The 14,471-nt window shown below is 39.8% G+C and overlaps 3 protein-coding genes across 3 annotated transcripts; all 3 read right to left on the bottom strand.

Moving 5' to 3' along the window:
• Nucleotides 1-1,962: 1,962 nt before the first annotated feature.
• On the bottom strand, nucleotides 1,963-4,511 carry LOC115021010 (vitelline membrane outer layer protein 1 homolog). The gene is made up of 4 exons (XM_029451122.1): nucleotides 4,302-4,511; nucleotides 3,959-4,071; nucleotides 2,308-2,620; nucleotides 1,963-1,980 (listed from the first exon to the last, which is right to left on the bottom strand). The coding sequence occupies exons 1-4, from the start codon at nucleotides 4,509-4,511 to the stop codon at nucleotides 1,963-1,965; spliced, it is 654 nt and encodes a 217-aa protein (XP_029306982.1).
• Nucleotides 4,512-4,939: 428 nt separating this feature from the next.
• Nucleotides 4,940-8,985, bottom strand: LOC115021009 (rano class II histocompatibility antigen, A beta chain-like). Its single transcript, XM_029451121.1, has 5 exons — nucleotides 8,922-8,985; nucleotides 7,734-8,003; nucleotides 7,231-7,512; nucleotides 5,834-5,946; nucleotides 4,940-5,712 (listed from the first exon to the last, which is right to left on the bottom strand). Exons 1-5 carry the CDS (start codon nucleotides 8,983-8,985, stop codon nucleotides 5,575-5,577), a joined length of 867 nt encoding a protein of 288 aa, XP_029306981.1. The 3' UTR covers nucleotides 4,940-5,574.
• A 1,696-nt stretch (nucleotides 8,986-10,681) lies between these two features.
• On the bottom strand, nucleotides 10,682-14,176 carry LOC115021008 (H-2 class II histocompatibility antigen, A-U alpha chain-like). Its single transcript, XM_029451120.1, has 4 exons — nucleotides 14,118-14,176; nucleotides 13,536-13,793; nucleotides 11,162-11,454; nucleotides 10,682-10,810 (listed from the first exon to the last, which is right to left on the bottom strand). The coding sequence occupies exons 1-4, from the start codon at nucleotides 14,170-14,172 to the stop codon at nucleotides 10,682-10,684; spliced, it is 735 nt and encodes a 244-aa protein (XP_029306980.1). The 5' UTR covers nucleotides 14,173-14,176.
• Nucleotides 14,177-14,471: the final 295 nt, after the last annotated feature.

Raw genomic sequence — 14,471 nt, 5'->3', positions numbered from 1 at the left:
CTGCCATCTAGTGGCTGTCATCGTTTGCAGAGAACTAGACCTCCAATTACACAGGACTTATCACACAAGAAGTATCACACAAAAATGGCTAAATGTGCAGGTTCCAGCTTCTCCAATCAGACGATTTGCAACTTTTCTCCATTTTATAGCGTTATAAAAAATGTAATCCCTTTGAGTTTTGAAATGATTAATATCTAGATTTGACCTTTTTTATAACATTTAAAGTAAGTACTATTTACTACTTGTTTTACTCATGTAAAGAAAAATGTATTAGATAAAAGTAAAAAGTAGGTCTGTTAATATCCCCTTTCGTCCAAACCCAACAATAAATTCAATTTCTATAGTCAGACATTTAAAAAAAGATATTTTAAAAATTGTACCAAAAACTACTTTGTTACAGTAACGAGATTAAATGTAATTTGTTACCTCTGGTCAGTTTACGGGGAGTAAAAATAACCCTAATTATGTCATACTGATGTCAATACACTACTGAGTTGTATTATCAGAGATGTAGGATCTTCAAGCTTGACCCAATCTATAAGTCATGTCATCTTGCTTCTCCTCGTTGGATTTGTGTATCAGCGTGTTGCAACCCTTCACTGAGATCATGTTATATCTATACATCTCACACAAGACACCTTTTTTCTATATTTCTTACGATTTATTCCAGAATTCTTGTTCAATATTTTATTCATATTTCACTAAAATTCATCTGGACATTTCTAATATCTTTGGACACTTTCAGATCTCCACTACAACTTAAAGTCAAATTTGAGGGTTTCATTTAAAGATGACACATTCAGCTCTCAGAACTTCAATAAGCATGAGTCTGTACTTTTTTAGATTTGTATTTGAACTTCTCAATTTGAAACAAGCTCCACTCCTCACACATCTGTTTTCCTCGTCGACCCTCCTCCTGCTAATATTAGCATATCCGTTTTTTCCAACAAGTGCACTTGAGCATCTAACTCCAATAAGTACCCTTTGAACTTAGATATGAGGTCAGCCTGAGTTTATTCATTACCATAACATAGAGCACTCTGTAGATGTGTGTTAAAGTGTATAATCACTTTGCCGTGACTTGCAGAATCTTCTGCAAACCATTACAGCTGCGTTTGATAACGTCCTCGAGTTTCCTCCCCAACCCTCCGCACACGCTCTGTGTGAGCAGATTAACTACCCAACGATTAATTAACACAATTACCTCTGTGTGTGCCAATCGGTGTCTTATCAACCTTTGTCAGGCCTTCAACTGTAAATTAATTAATATCCCCTCTCTTGTCATTTCTTAATTACCCAAGTTCCAGCAGGAATTCTGGGAAACGCCTGTGTCAGCGGCTCTGTTTTTTTTGCTCACGCTTATTATGACTTTGCTGTGAGCTCATTGGTTGACAGGATGTGAAAACATGCTGATGAGAGGTGATGAGGGGATGACATGTTGTAAAAAGAGGCTCTTCAGACGAGGGCTTGATTTGAAGCAGCACTCCTTAATCTTTCTGTTTTTCCTGCCGAAGGTGACACGCTACTTTGTTTAGAGAGCTGAATGTTTTGACAAATAACTCTCAGCTTATTGGAGAGACTGCTCTAAAACTCAGTTGTGTTTGAGGTTTTAAAAAGGAAGGAACTGACACTACACACGTCAAATCATTAAAGAGACAGCAGCAATTCAAATGAGCTTTTTATTACTTGTCAGCTTTGAGGGCTTTGGACACGGACCGGATCAAACTGCTCCGGCCTCCTTGATGTTCACCTGCTGATCACTGTCAGTAAAAACATCAAACACAAGGTCATGAACAGCGATGAAATGTACTGTATAAAAGGAATATTGTACATTTATTATATTTGACATTTCAATCATTTCATATAGTCTTCATGCAAACTTCTTATACCTTCATACCTTTTTTTAAATAGACCCAAACTGTACATCACAAATGACAAAATAAATCTCACCTCAATGGCCATTTAGAAGCCGTTCAGTACCTTTAGCCAACATGGACAAGAAGTCCTTAAAGCACTTTAGAAATAAATGATGGAAATGTGTCTGCTGGATTTTCTTGCACCTTGCAGCCAGTTAGGGGTTAGGCAGGTTAAGTGTTCAGGGTTACACTTTGTGTTGGCAGAACCTCCAACACACAGGCAATTTTGGTGTGGCCTGGTGCCACCCCATCTGAAATAAAATCTCACTCACTCAAATAAACCAAAATATAGCCACTTGGGAGTCTATGAAACCCTTCTGTACTTTGTGTGGATGTGTCACTAACCCTTCAACCATTTCTTTGCTTTTCAATATATAACTCCCTGTCTTACCTGCTGAGGTACCTGCTTGGCACAGCAATGGAAGCGCACATCATTGAGGCTGGAGTCGTCCAGGCCGTACTGGTATTCCTCCATCTTGGTCTCGATGCCACAGATTCCTCCATCGAGACACTCCTGGCTCCAGAAGCCGTACTGTCCCCAGTCCATGCCGGCTCCCTCCAGCATCGGGTTGCTGCTGCAGCGGAACTTGATGTTGTTGACGGCCGTGTCGTCCCCGAACAGACCCTGATGGGGCTCCACGCGGATCTGGAAAGAGGTGAGCCTGCCACTGGGGCAGTACTGAGGATTGGACCATTCACCAAAGCTAGACAGGAGAGGAGAAAATACAAGAGAGTGGTGGTAGGGGGGGGGGGGGGGACAAGAAGAGATCCAAGGTGAGGACTGGAAACACTGGAGGAAAGTTAGGGTTTTAACATCTGAACATAATTTGCAATCCTACTTTCATTTCCCCTGTGAACATGATGGGAAATTGCCCGTCAGCAGCTTCCTGCTGCTTTCAAAGTACTTACTTTATGTATCTAATTCTTATTTAAGTCTTTATAGTACAGCCAGGTTAGTCCTACTGAGATCAAGGATCTCTTTCACAACATAGATCTAACCACATCAAAAAAACAGCCGCATGTTTAGACATCAATAAAAATATTTCAGCATCAGTGGCAGACGTATTTAAAGAGGACCAAGGAAAGTAATTCTTTTGATATGTTCATTGCTATCCAACATTAGAACTCCTGCTGAATACTGGCTCCCTGAAATAGAAATACTGTAATTGTATAAAAGGCGTCAGATCGAAGCCGAAATTCTGGAGGCTTTATATCAAATGCAGATCAATAGAACATGGAGATCGCTTGGCAGTGGTTGCACTTTCAAATAAAACTCTCTTGTAAAGGAACAAATCATGATCCTGCGCTCACGCTGCTCACATGAAAATACCGCTCTCTAATAAGGCTCCACTTATTGCAGAACTTTCACTTTATTAATAGTAATTTACTAATATTGTATACATCAGATATGAGGTATTAGAAAGAACAAGTTTGGGGTTGCCAGGTTGTGAAAACTCTCTTTGACTTGTTAGATGATCTTTTAAATTACTTCTTAATGATCTTCCAAAAGCCTTTTATTAGTTTTTTTTAGCCTTTGCTTCTTATACTTATAAAATTGGGTATAATAGAATGCTATGAGCCTATTTGCTGTATTTTATATTAGTGTCGTGCTGGTTTGTTTTTCCTACGTAAATCACATTGTAATGTGTTTTTAATTTGCTATGTGAATAAGATTTATAGTTATTATACTTGAAAACGGCTGGAGACAATTTAAAACAAAATCCAAAACATATTAACACAGCTGCATATTTGATCATTAAAAATCGTTATTAATTACTTAACATTTATAATCGCTGACTTAATTGCTTATTAGAAAGTGGCAAACCCAAGCGCATGTATTACCAACATTTATAACTGCATTATTACCAAAAAGATAGGATTAACACCAGTCAATGGACTTTTTAATATATATTATATATATTAATATATATAATATATTAATATTAATAGCATATACCTGATGAATGATTTATAACCATTGATAAAGCCCATTATAAGCCCTTTATAAAGTGTGCCTTATTAAAGGAAGTGTAGTTTCTCACTAGCCAGTGTGGGATTCGATATAATACAGGAAGCTTCGGTTGTTATCTTCGGCGCAGATGAGGCGGATCCCATTCAGAGCGGTGTCATCCGTCCCCCACTGGCTAGACTCCACCTTTGAAAATGGAAAAAGGTTCACAGAATATCTCTCGTCAAACCTGCTTGTGATCTTATTCAGGAGATATTCAGCTGCTAAAGCTGGTGGGGAAGTTCGTATCAGTTGAAAGTGTAAATGATTGTAGGGGTAGTGCAGAGAAGTGTGGGTTAGTATTATGAATGTGTGCGCTTACATGTGTGTGTGATGTCCCTCAGTAAAGTAATGCGTGAGAGAGTCAGTGTCTTTACCCTGAGACTGAAGCCAACAGCGAAGAACTTGTCAGGACACATCTCGGGCCAGGTCCAGTTTCCGAACTTCTCTCCGTTGCTCACAGTGAGCAGAGATTTGTACTGTCTGCTGTTAAAGGCCGCACCAGCTCGCTGCAGGACGGTTTTCTCCATACAAAACCCACCGGACAACACAGCCAGCATGGCCACGACGGTGAAAAGACTTGCCATGTTGACAGCAATGATTTAGTGTTTCACTCTGAAATGCCAACTAACAAGTACCGAGGGTTCGGGCTCAAGGCTCTTATAGCTTCCCAGTGAATTCCAAAATAGACTACTTGTATCAGGTTGAATCATTTACAGAGTGGCGTGGGATTGAACAGCTGGTGGAGTTTTTTTTCTCACTGAAGTTCAGAGACACGCGGACTCTGCTGGGCTTCTAACAATTCATTCATCGAACAACATGCGAATCTCAAAATGAATTACCTTTTCAAATGTGATCCACGGCATGATGTTCAGCAGCAACAGAATCCTTTTACACTTGGGAAGTCTTGTAATCGATGTTGCATGGACTGCTGTTGTGCAAGAATAATAGTATATAGATTGAGAAGTGACAGCAAATACGATATTAGTAGAGAAGGTTTATTTTGTCTCCCGGGTATATGCAAACATTTATATTTATATATATATATGAGAAAGCTATCACTGTCTCCATACATCTTCACACACTGACACTATTTTTACACATGAACATGAAAATAATACAAGTTCTCTTACACTACCTACAGTTACACACAAATTACACATGGTGTGTTCACACCGTGGTGATTACCAGCGGCGACAGCATGTGGCTGGTATTGTTTTCACCTTGTGAGTCTGTGTGTGTGTGTGTCATCATGCTAAAATGTGCTCGTGGAGACCCCGACTGAAGCGGGAGCTACCACAGAAGTGGTTTTAAGTACTATACCATGTGTTTATGTGTCTGTCAAGATGTCTGTTAATAAAGTAAATGCGTACTCTGTGTTCTTTTGTCCTGTTGTTGAAATGGTCATGGACAAAGTTAAAGAGAAGAAGCTGTCCCCATGCTTTTTCTTTACCCACAAACTCATTCATACTAATTCAGTGACCATCAAGTAAACAGTTAACGCTAAAAGTAACCAGTAATAGGATTTATAAAAATACTCTATCCTGTTAAATATGTGTTTCAAAAACACTACATATGGACATATGGACCCACACAGATCTGACAAGTCATGCACAAGACGAGTCTTATTCCAAGGTGAGACAGTTTTTGTCAGTGACAGGTCGACACATTAATCCTACAAAATGATGAGAACACAACGTTGGTACAATTTATGGGGAAAACCTCAATAATTCTGAGGGATGACTTGGAGATCTTTGTCCATGTCTGTCTAATCGGCTGAAGACAAACCTGGAACATGAAAAGGGAGCGTTATAAAAACCTGATGAGCCGTTTGTTGTATTTCATGACTTGATAATGAACTCGGCACAGGAGGAATGTAAAGGGATTCATAATACGGACACCAACACACCTCTGTTTCCACCAGTAGTAAGCTGCTCCACCAGCGGCTGCAGTGAAGCCGATAAAGAAGACGAATGATCCCCACAGCAATCTTCAGGTATTTAGCATCCAGGGAAAAGGTGTCTAAATGAAATAATGACAAATCTTTATCTGCTCTCAAAATCCTTTAGCAGATCGGGATACTTAGTTAATTCTCCAATAAGTTTCTAGGTCAGGAATCAAGTGTTGTAAGGTTACATGGATATAAAGTTAGCACCATCTGAAAGCAGAAACACTTTTAGAGCGAGAAGTGTGAACGTCGTGGAACACAACCGTGTGGGCAGGAAGAGGATTAGATAAGTTCTCCTTCTAAATGTGCCAGGGAACATTTCAACACAAATTCCATTTTATATCAGAAGAAGTTTTTTACGAGAGCTGACTAAAGACAACCTTTTTTTCCCCACAGTCACCTTTATTCTACCGGTGAATTCCCCCTCTGGTTTTCAGAAAATACTCTCCTGCCTTTGCGTTCCCATTCTGCTCCTTCTATTCACAAATCTCACATGTTAGCGGTTCGTTGCTGCTCTTAAAATATCTGTCACTCAGATTGAGTACGTAATGGTTTTGGTAGTACATATTTGTACTTAAAAGTACGGCTCGGGGGAAAGAGCAGGAAAGGTTATTTGAGCAGAAATCTTATTTGAAAGCAGAAGTCGAACAGCAATGGCAAACAAATCCAAAAAAGGAGCAGACGGGTGGGGGGGGGGGGGGGGGGGGAGGGGGGAAACAGGCAGGCAGCCAAACAAAAACAGCAGCTGGAACGCTATGGCTACAGAGGGAACAATAGACAACCTGGCAGGGAGTAGGTGCTGCATCAGGTGATGTGAAAATATGGGAACAACACACCAGGGACAACTGCTGGACAGGGAGAGAACAGCAGGTTTGGAAAGTTACATAAAATTGCATGTGGCTGGGGGAAGTGAGAATGTCTGAGGCCGCCAACTGCTCACCATCACAGCCATTATGCTGCGTTCATGCCACATCAGAGTTATCATCATCATTAGTTTCCAACTTGTACGTATTTCCGTCAAAGGTTTTTGAAAGCTGTAAAATAGGGCTGTCACGATATCCGATTTTAACCACACGATTAGAGCGGCCAAAATAAATCACTTCAACGATATTATTGCGATATCTATAGAAAATATATTAAAAAAGGTAAAGGTGGAGGCTTTGCTCTCTCCTCTCATCATTGGCTTAAATCGTATGAAAATGTTGGAGTCTAATTGTGAATTTTACCTCAATTGTTTAAATATTATTCCAATGAATATATCTTTATTGACATGGCAAGTAAAAAAAAAAAGACACATTACTCAGTTATTAAATTTCATCACAGTTTGAGCGCATTTTCTCTTCCAGACTAATCCTCACCCCAGTCCACCGTCAGGCTCTCTCTGAGGCTGCTGTGCTCCACCCTGCAGCTCACCCTCTCCCCTCTTCTGGGTGTGAGCTCCAGGTAAGAGTGAAGCTGGAAGCTCCAGTCCCCGTCGGCCAGGACATCTGTTGACGACACATCTGTGGTGACCTCGACCCCGTCTCTCAGCCAGCTCACACTCACTTCCTGAGGATAAAACCCCACAACGCTGCACTCAAGCATGGACCGCTTCCCATATTCTGCTGGCTTGGTCGGATGGACCTCGACAACCGGAGGCACTGGAGTGTAAATGATTAGAGCAACAAATTAGCTGTATGACCTGCTGGATGTAGAGCAAGTCGGGGGCTAAACAGTTTTCTTCAAGCCATTTAATTAAAGATTGTGGGGAGAACAATCGTTTCCTTTTTCCAATTAAGCAACTTAAGCCAATGAAGTGGCGCTGTTAGTCCTATAATATCCTGCTTCAACATCCCCTTCTGTAGAAATCACAGAAATGTACCTTTTCTATCCAGCGTGCTGCTTCTGAATAGTCTTGCGTTGTATCTGCAAAGAGTCTCCACTTCTGCTTTTCTTGCTGTCATTTTCCATTGCTGACTGTTATAATGGGCGGCGTTCTTCATGCCCAATTCTCCAAAGCCAACATACTTTCCAACCCGAGAGTCATAGATGCTGGTAAGCTTCTGGTTAAATAGATTTTTCACAAGGTAGACCATGTCTGTGATGCTGTCATCATACTCACAGTCAGATATCATCTGATATACATAGCCACCTGTAACAGAAAGAAAAACCGGCCCTTTTTATTCTATTTTAAAGCTGCAGTGAGGGACTTTTACATATAAATGAACGTTTGTTCCGTTCAAGCCCTTCCCAAACAAGTTCACACAATGCTGATCAAGTTTTTCTCCGCCAGGGAAGAATCTCCGTGTTTCGCAGTAAACTGGAATGCTGTTGTCTGCCGGCACATACGCCAGCAGGTGAGCTTGATTACATTTAATCCATTCAACCTAAATGATCACATATGCAGTTATAAGTATACCATTATGCTTTTCCTTCTTATTAGATTCTTTATTTTAAGGGGTTTCATCAATGTCATCATTTTTAAACTACTCACTATTTACTACTGTACATCATAGTAACACAGGAGGCTACACAGAGAAGTCATATAAGGTTAAAACAATTGACAATTTAATACAGATCTGACATTCATCCTTTTCCATAACTGAGTGTTAAAGCAAGACCATGAGCTGTGACGTCTACAACAGGTAAATGGTACAATGTAGACATTAGCTATATAGAACAAGGCTTTAGCAGCGAAGGTCCTGAGTGTATTGAATTAATCAGGAGTGTTTTATATTGCTTATTAATCCGACAGTTTTCCTGTAAGAGGAAGAATGTATTTCATCTTTGAAAGTAAAATAAGGCAATTTACAAAGGTACATATAGTTACTGATGGTCACAGATACAAACTGTTGTGTTGTGGAAAGAAGTCAGAAATATTTATGACATATGCAGTAAAAACAACAACAAACAAAAACACTTTCTTCTTTCCGTCTCAACAAAACACATTTGAGTGTCAGCGACTCAGTTTTACACTAGTATTGTTTCCATTGCATTGTAAGCTGTTATTTACTATTGTTTCTATTGTAGTCAAATCTACAATAGAACAGGAATACATGGAGAGACGTACCTGCTGGTGTAGTGCAGAGTAAAACAGAGACTGTGAGTTTGAACAGAAAATGAAGTCCCATCATCTCTTAAACACTGAAAACTACAACATGAAGTTCATAACATGCTGCATGCAAACGCCTACAGCATAAATCATGCTTCCAAAACCTCTGAAGCTCTGAATTAAACTACATCCTGCTTCCTCTTGAATAAAGGACGTGCATGCTTACGTAAGAGACGTGCAGGTTTTTCAGGTTTTGTCATTGTTGTGGTTTCGTTGTCATGCTTAGAATTATTTAATACAAGACACTTCTTACATGTAAAGCGATGACACAGAAATGTCTTCAGTCTGGTTTTACTCCTCCCATGCAATGCCATGTCCATTATTGGGATACTCAGCACTTCTGTTCCATGATTGGTTGCACTTATTGTAAGTCGCTTTGGACAAAAGCGTCAGCTAAATGAACTGTAATGTACAGTAATGTACAATAATTCATCATTCAGCATTTGCTCTATTACTTGAGTCCAGTTCCACGCCCGGGGTATGAATTGTTTCTCCTAACACCGAATATATACTTTTATTTCAAAATCAAAGCGGCAGTATTTTCAGTGTTTGAGATCTCAAATTCATCCTCCACACACACACACACTTCCACATTAAAATTTGTGGCAGCTATCTTATCTATTACGGGGAAAATAATTAGACTCAGTCGCAAGCCAAATAAATCCCACAGAGAAAGGAGTCAGTTTGGAGCATCGCCATTCTGTGGCAGCATTAACACACAAGCGAACATGACAAACATTATTTACTGATTATTTCGTGTTAGGCAGTCGCTGCAGGAGCCGCGATATGTCCAAAAAAGCTCAATCGGTGCTGTGATAATTGATGGTGACTTTGTGAACGTGCCAGAGCTCACACAGGCTGCTGAGATGAAGGGTTAATGAACACGCAAGCAGGACTGCGAGGGAATTGTTCTCTTCGATTGTAATGTGGCTTGCATGTACTTTGACATGCAGCACATTATGCAGGAACAGACATTTTCAACTTCCCCTTCATGTGCTTTATTTTGTACATGACGAACACAATGGGCAGCGAACATGATACCGTGCAACAGTGTGGCAAACACATGAGTAAAGCTTCTGCATTTTATTATATATTATTAGAGCAATAATAAAGACAATGTATAAGACTATGTGTCATCGGTCGATAATGTCAACTCTCGTTAAGGGAAGGGTCCCCTTTGTAATTTGCTATCTGGCAGAGATTAGATGGGAAGACTCTCATATCTGTCGGGGATATATAAGGCTACAGCTATAACCTAAAACTAAATCTGCACCTTTAAAGCTCACAAATTAATATACAGTTATGTTTCCTTTATTTCTAGTGAGCTTTACGTGTGCTGGTAGTTGGATTTGTTGGACAGAGCAGTGCTAGCCGTTTCCCCCTTGTTTCCAGTCTTTGTGCTAAGCTAATTTAAGCTAACCGTCTCCTGGCTGATAGCTTTATATTTACATTACAGACATTAGAGGGATTAATCTTCTCATCTAAATCTCTTTGGCATAAAGTCAAAATGCGTATTTGTCAAAATGTCAAGCTATTGTGTTAACTGATGTGTTTTTAGCTCAGGTTTAGATTCCGTGTTGTTGCAGTGATGGACAAAGGCAGCATAAAACACTGCAGGTGTAAAACAAAAGAAGAAAATAAATGACATTCCAGCTCACTCCCAGAAGAATAACACAAGGGGGAAAAAGGATCAAGGCGATCACACGTCTTGATGCGTGTTACGTCTGGCAGGACTTGTTGGCTTTTATGATAAACCAGAGACCTGTGAAAACTCCAATCAGTCCCAGGATCACACCACCAACACACACTGCTGTCTCTACCGCCTGATGGTCTGTGTGTACTTCAAACTCTGTGAAAAACACAATACAGATAGATAGCATGAGAGATGTACTGGTAGGAGTTTTTGAAAGCTGCTAACAGTCTTCACTGAAGCTATTGTAGCTAACATTTTTGGCTTAAATTGTGGTCATGTATATGCATCGATAGATATCATCATATAATTTAAATAAGCGATATCAGCCAACATAGCTCATATAAGTATTGGTGCAATGCCCATGGAAATGGATGGTTATTGAATATCATACATCCTCCTTGATGTTCTGCATAGCTTGGGTATATTTTACAAGCCAATGCTTTTCTGTTTCAAACCAAAAAAAACATCCCTTCTGTTACTTTCACACTCACTGAAACATTATTACTGACTTACTCCAGAACTTGGTGAGAGGCGCCTGCAGGCTGATGTGGTCCACGCTGCAGGAGTAGATGTCGCTTTCCTGAGGTGTGAATTCCAAGTAGGACGAGATGCGGAAGCTGAAGTCTTTGTTGGAGTAGTACTGAGTCTGGCTGACCTCGCTCAGGTCCACCAGCTGGCCGTTCCTGGTCCAGGTGATGTCGACTGTAGGCGGATGGAAGTCGTTCACAAAGCAGATGAGGGTGTTGGGGACGTCGACTTCCATCTCCTGCTTGGGGTAGATCATGGAGGTGGGACTGGCTGCAGATGGATGAATTGATGTTTGACAGAGTGGACAGACAATATGCAGAAATCAGTGTGTATTGTTGCTTTTAACCAGTTACCAAGTTGTGAATACAACACTGTTATATCATCAATTTTAAAGTTGATTTGGTGAACTTGTTAGCCAGCAGTGGCTTATATTTACACATGCAGCAGTATGCATTTGTGGTTCTGGTCACCTGGTGAATGTAACTCCAATATGCACAGTCTTTTAGCTCTGCTTTTTGGTCTCTACCAGTTCTCTGTAGGTTCATCACATTGTCTTCACATTTTCATTTGATGCTTTGTTACAGTATTTAATTCCACTGTGCAGTATTTAAAATGTTACATGTTATATCCTATTCTATTTTCTATGCATGTGTTCTACTTATTCCTGCATTTAACTTGCACCGTTATGTCTATTTTATTACTTTATTTAATTGTATGTCTTGAGTATACTGTATGTGTTGTTGGAGGAGCCAGGGATTTAAGATTTTCATTGCCAACAACTACCCGGTAGCTTCTGTGCGTATGACAATAAAGCCTCTGAATCCTTTGTTATATGTCCAACCTTAATAATGGGTCAAAAGCAAAATTAAGGGCAAAAAAAAAAACCTATACAAACTAAAGTGATGGATATGAAGCGTCTAATGCTGTTCATCCTCCTTCATAAAACTGCCCTCAGGAAGACGCTTCAGAGCCGCTGCAGCAACCAAGAACATTTACAAAAAGTCTTTTATACCAAATGCAGTTTGTAAGCACCCTTCACACGGTTACCTTGTCCATTATTGTCTGTATTTTGCATGTGGTGCTATTTATTGTATGTGTTGTGATTGAGTATGAAGTGTTTTAACCATCCTATGAAGCCAAAGGCACATTTCCACATTTGTGGGCAATCAAGTGATACAAGCGCTCGCATTGTTCACATCATTTTTGCATTACGCATCCCAAAGCCAGAGGAAGATCGTCTTAGATACACACACCAGTGTCATGACACGCATGCTAATTAATGGAAACTCCCCAGTGCAGAGCTACACAATAAACAGTGGCACACGCTTTAACCTGCACTGACAATACGAGCATGATTATACACACAGAGAGGTTAATTGCACCTCACAGAAATGTTCCCTACTGGTTCTTCTCTTAAGAATACACACCAGAGCTCTCTTCTCATTAACGTTTGTTTAACACAGCTCACTGTTGCTCCCATTTCAGTAGTTTCACTGACTTTTGTTCTTTTGATTAGGCTATAATCTAGTTTTTGAAAAAACAATCGACCCAGCGTGACTCTTTACTGGTTGTTTTTACTGATGTTTGTTTCGTATTTGGCGTTTAACAGCTTTTATTTGCAGCTTTGGAGCTTCAAACAGATCTTATAACCCTCTATTTTAGGTTATTTCTATTCCATTACATTTCAAAGGGAACTAAGCACATATTACATAACTACATATATTTGACAGCTGCAGTTAATAGTTACTTTGCAGATTAAGATTTTACATTTAAAAAAAGCACATGCTTATAGACTTCAACACATTGTCAAAGACTAAACTAGTGAAGAGTCGGGGCCCTTTCAGATGTCTTCAGCTGTTAGCAGTTCCACCAGACATTTACCCTCGGAGCTCACATGGTTTCATTCAAATAATGAAATGAGGACCAAATTATCCAATATATTAAAAAACAAAAATCAATGATTAGATCAAGTCAAAAAAAAATGTATATAATTTGTTTAAAATGTGTTTCCTCTCCCATTTATCATCTCATGACCCCTCAGATTTATCTTGTGACCACTGAACTAAACTGATTATAAAGTTAAAACTTGTTCCACCATGAGCAGCTACATCAGTTAAATGTTGCTTACACATTGATCTGTACAGTACAGTCACAGGGGACAGCATACTGCAGAACGAGTACTTTTGATACTTGAAGTTCATTTTAATAATGCTTCTTTTACATGAGTTGGATTTACAATGCAGGACTGTAATTGTAATGGAGCACTTAAACTTCTTCCACCACCGTCTAAATGAGGCTTACAGATTCAGTAACATCTTACTCGTGTATTATCAGTGTTTCAACAGCCTCACCTATGGCCTCTGGAGGATGATGTTCTCCCTTTATGGCTCGTGGGATGTTGTACTTGCAGGTACCGATGGACAAATACGTGTCTTTGGCTAGTCCGGGATCAGGGATCCACTGCTCTGCAAATTCTGGCAGACGCTGAACTACCTGATAGGTGACAGTGTCAACGTAGAGGAGCTGATCGCCGTCAAATTCAATATCATACTGGTCGTCACCAGTCACGTTCGTTTGACAGAAGGTCAGAAAGCGAAGCAAGTGTTTACCTGCAACATATAACATGATAAAATAAGGAGAACACCAGACATCATCCCAAGGTGCTACTACAATGTTGGTTGTTTATGGCTCCACCAGCCGCACTAGCAGGTAACCAACCCTGGGGATTTATATTGTAAAATATAGGTAGTCTGTTAAATAAAATAGTTTAATGGATGAAAATAGTGACTAAAGAATGTGTCCATTTGAATAACACACATTGAGTTTAGAGTAGAAATTAACTTCCTTCATATTTATATCTAAAAACAAAATCTTTGAATGCTTCCCTACAATCATTTATAATGTACTTTTACAACAAACAAACAAAAACTTACCTTGACTGTATTTTGGAAGAATAACCAGCAGCACTAGGAACAGAGCCATCACCATGTTGCATTACATATCATCCAAATACCAAACTGAGCAGGTTTCACTGCCTGGAGCTCCTCCCAAACATCAAACAGACACTATCAGAATCATATGCTGAGACAACTTCCTGACAACACAACACAAACAATGCCTTTTACTAAGTCACAACGTTTCCACCTTGAAAACACTCAAAGGGAACATGCAACTCTAATTTTGACAAGAGTAACTGCTGCCACCTAGTGGAGGAAAATCATTATCACAATATGCGCATCTGTCTGGAGAAAACATAAATTGGACGCATGTTTTTCAGTTTGGAGGTT

Source organism: Cottoperca gobio, chromosome 16 (genome assembly GCF_900634415.1).
Source record: "Cottoperca gobio chromosome 16, fCotGob3.1, whole genome shotgun sequence".
NCBI classification, from domain to species: Eukaryota; Metazoa; Chordata; class Actinopteri; order Perciformes; family Bovichtidae; genus Cottoperca; species Cottoperca gobio.
This window is presented reverse-complemented; position numbering and strand designations above follow the sequence as displayed.

What these genes read in the sequence shown, in the direction of transcription:
- LOC115021010 (XM_029451122.1), bottom strand. Translation starts at nt 4,511, where the DNA reads ATGGCAAGTCTTTTCACCGTCGTGGCCATGCTGGCTGTGTTGTCCGGT. An exon ending in CTGTTGGCTTCAGTCTCAGG is followed by an intron (nt 4,072 to 4,301) that starts GTAAAGACACTG and finishes CCATTTTCAAAG; the next exon opens with GTGGAGTCTAGCCAGTGGGG. An exon ending in ATCGAATCCCACACTGGCTA is followed by an intron (nt 2,621 to 3,958) that starts GTGAGAAACTAC and finishes TCTCCTGTCTAG; the next exon opens with CTTTGGTGAATGGTCCAATC.
- LOC115021009 (XM_029451121.1), bottom strand. Translation starts at nt 8,985, where the DNA reads ATGATGGGACTTCATTTTCTGTTCAAACTCACAGTCTCTGTTTTACTC. An exon ending in CAGCACGCTGGATAGAAAAG is followed by an intron (nt 7,513 to 7,733) that starts GTACATTTCTGT and finishes TTTACACTCCAG; the next exon opens with TGCCTCCGGTTGTCGAGGTC. An exon ending in GAGCCTGACGGTGGACTGGG is followed by an intron (nt 5,947 to 7,230) that starts GTGAGGATTAGT and finishes TATTTCATTTAG; the next exon opens with ACACCTTTTCCCTGGATGCT.
- LOC115021008 (XM_029451120.1), bottom strand. Translation starts at nt 14,172, where the DNA reads ATGGTGATGGCTCTGTTCCTAGTGCTGCTGGTTATTCTTCCAAAATAC. An exon ending in TCATCCTCCAGAGGCCATAG is followed by an intron (nt 11,455 to 13,535) that starts GTGAGGCTGTTG and finishes ATCCATCTGCAG; the next exon opens with CCAGTCCCACCTCCATGATC. An exon ending in CCAAGTTCTGGAGTAAGTCA is followed by an intron (nt 10,811 to 11,161) that starts GTAATAATGTTT and finishes TTTTTCACAGAG; the next exon opens with TTTGAAGTACACACAGACCA.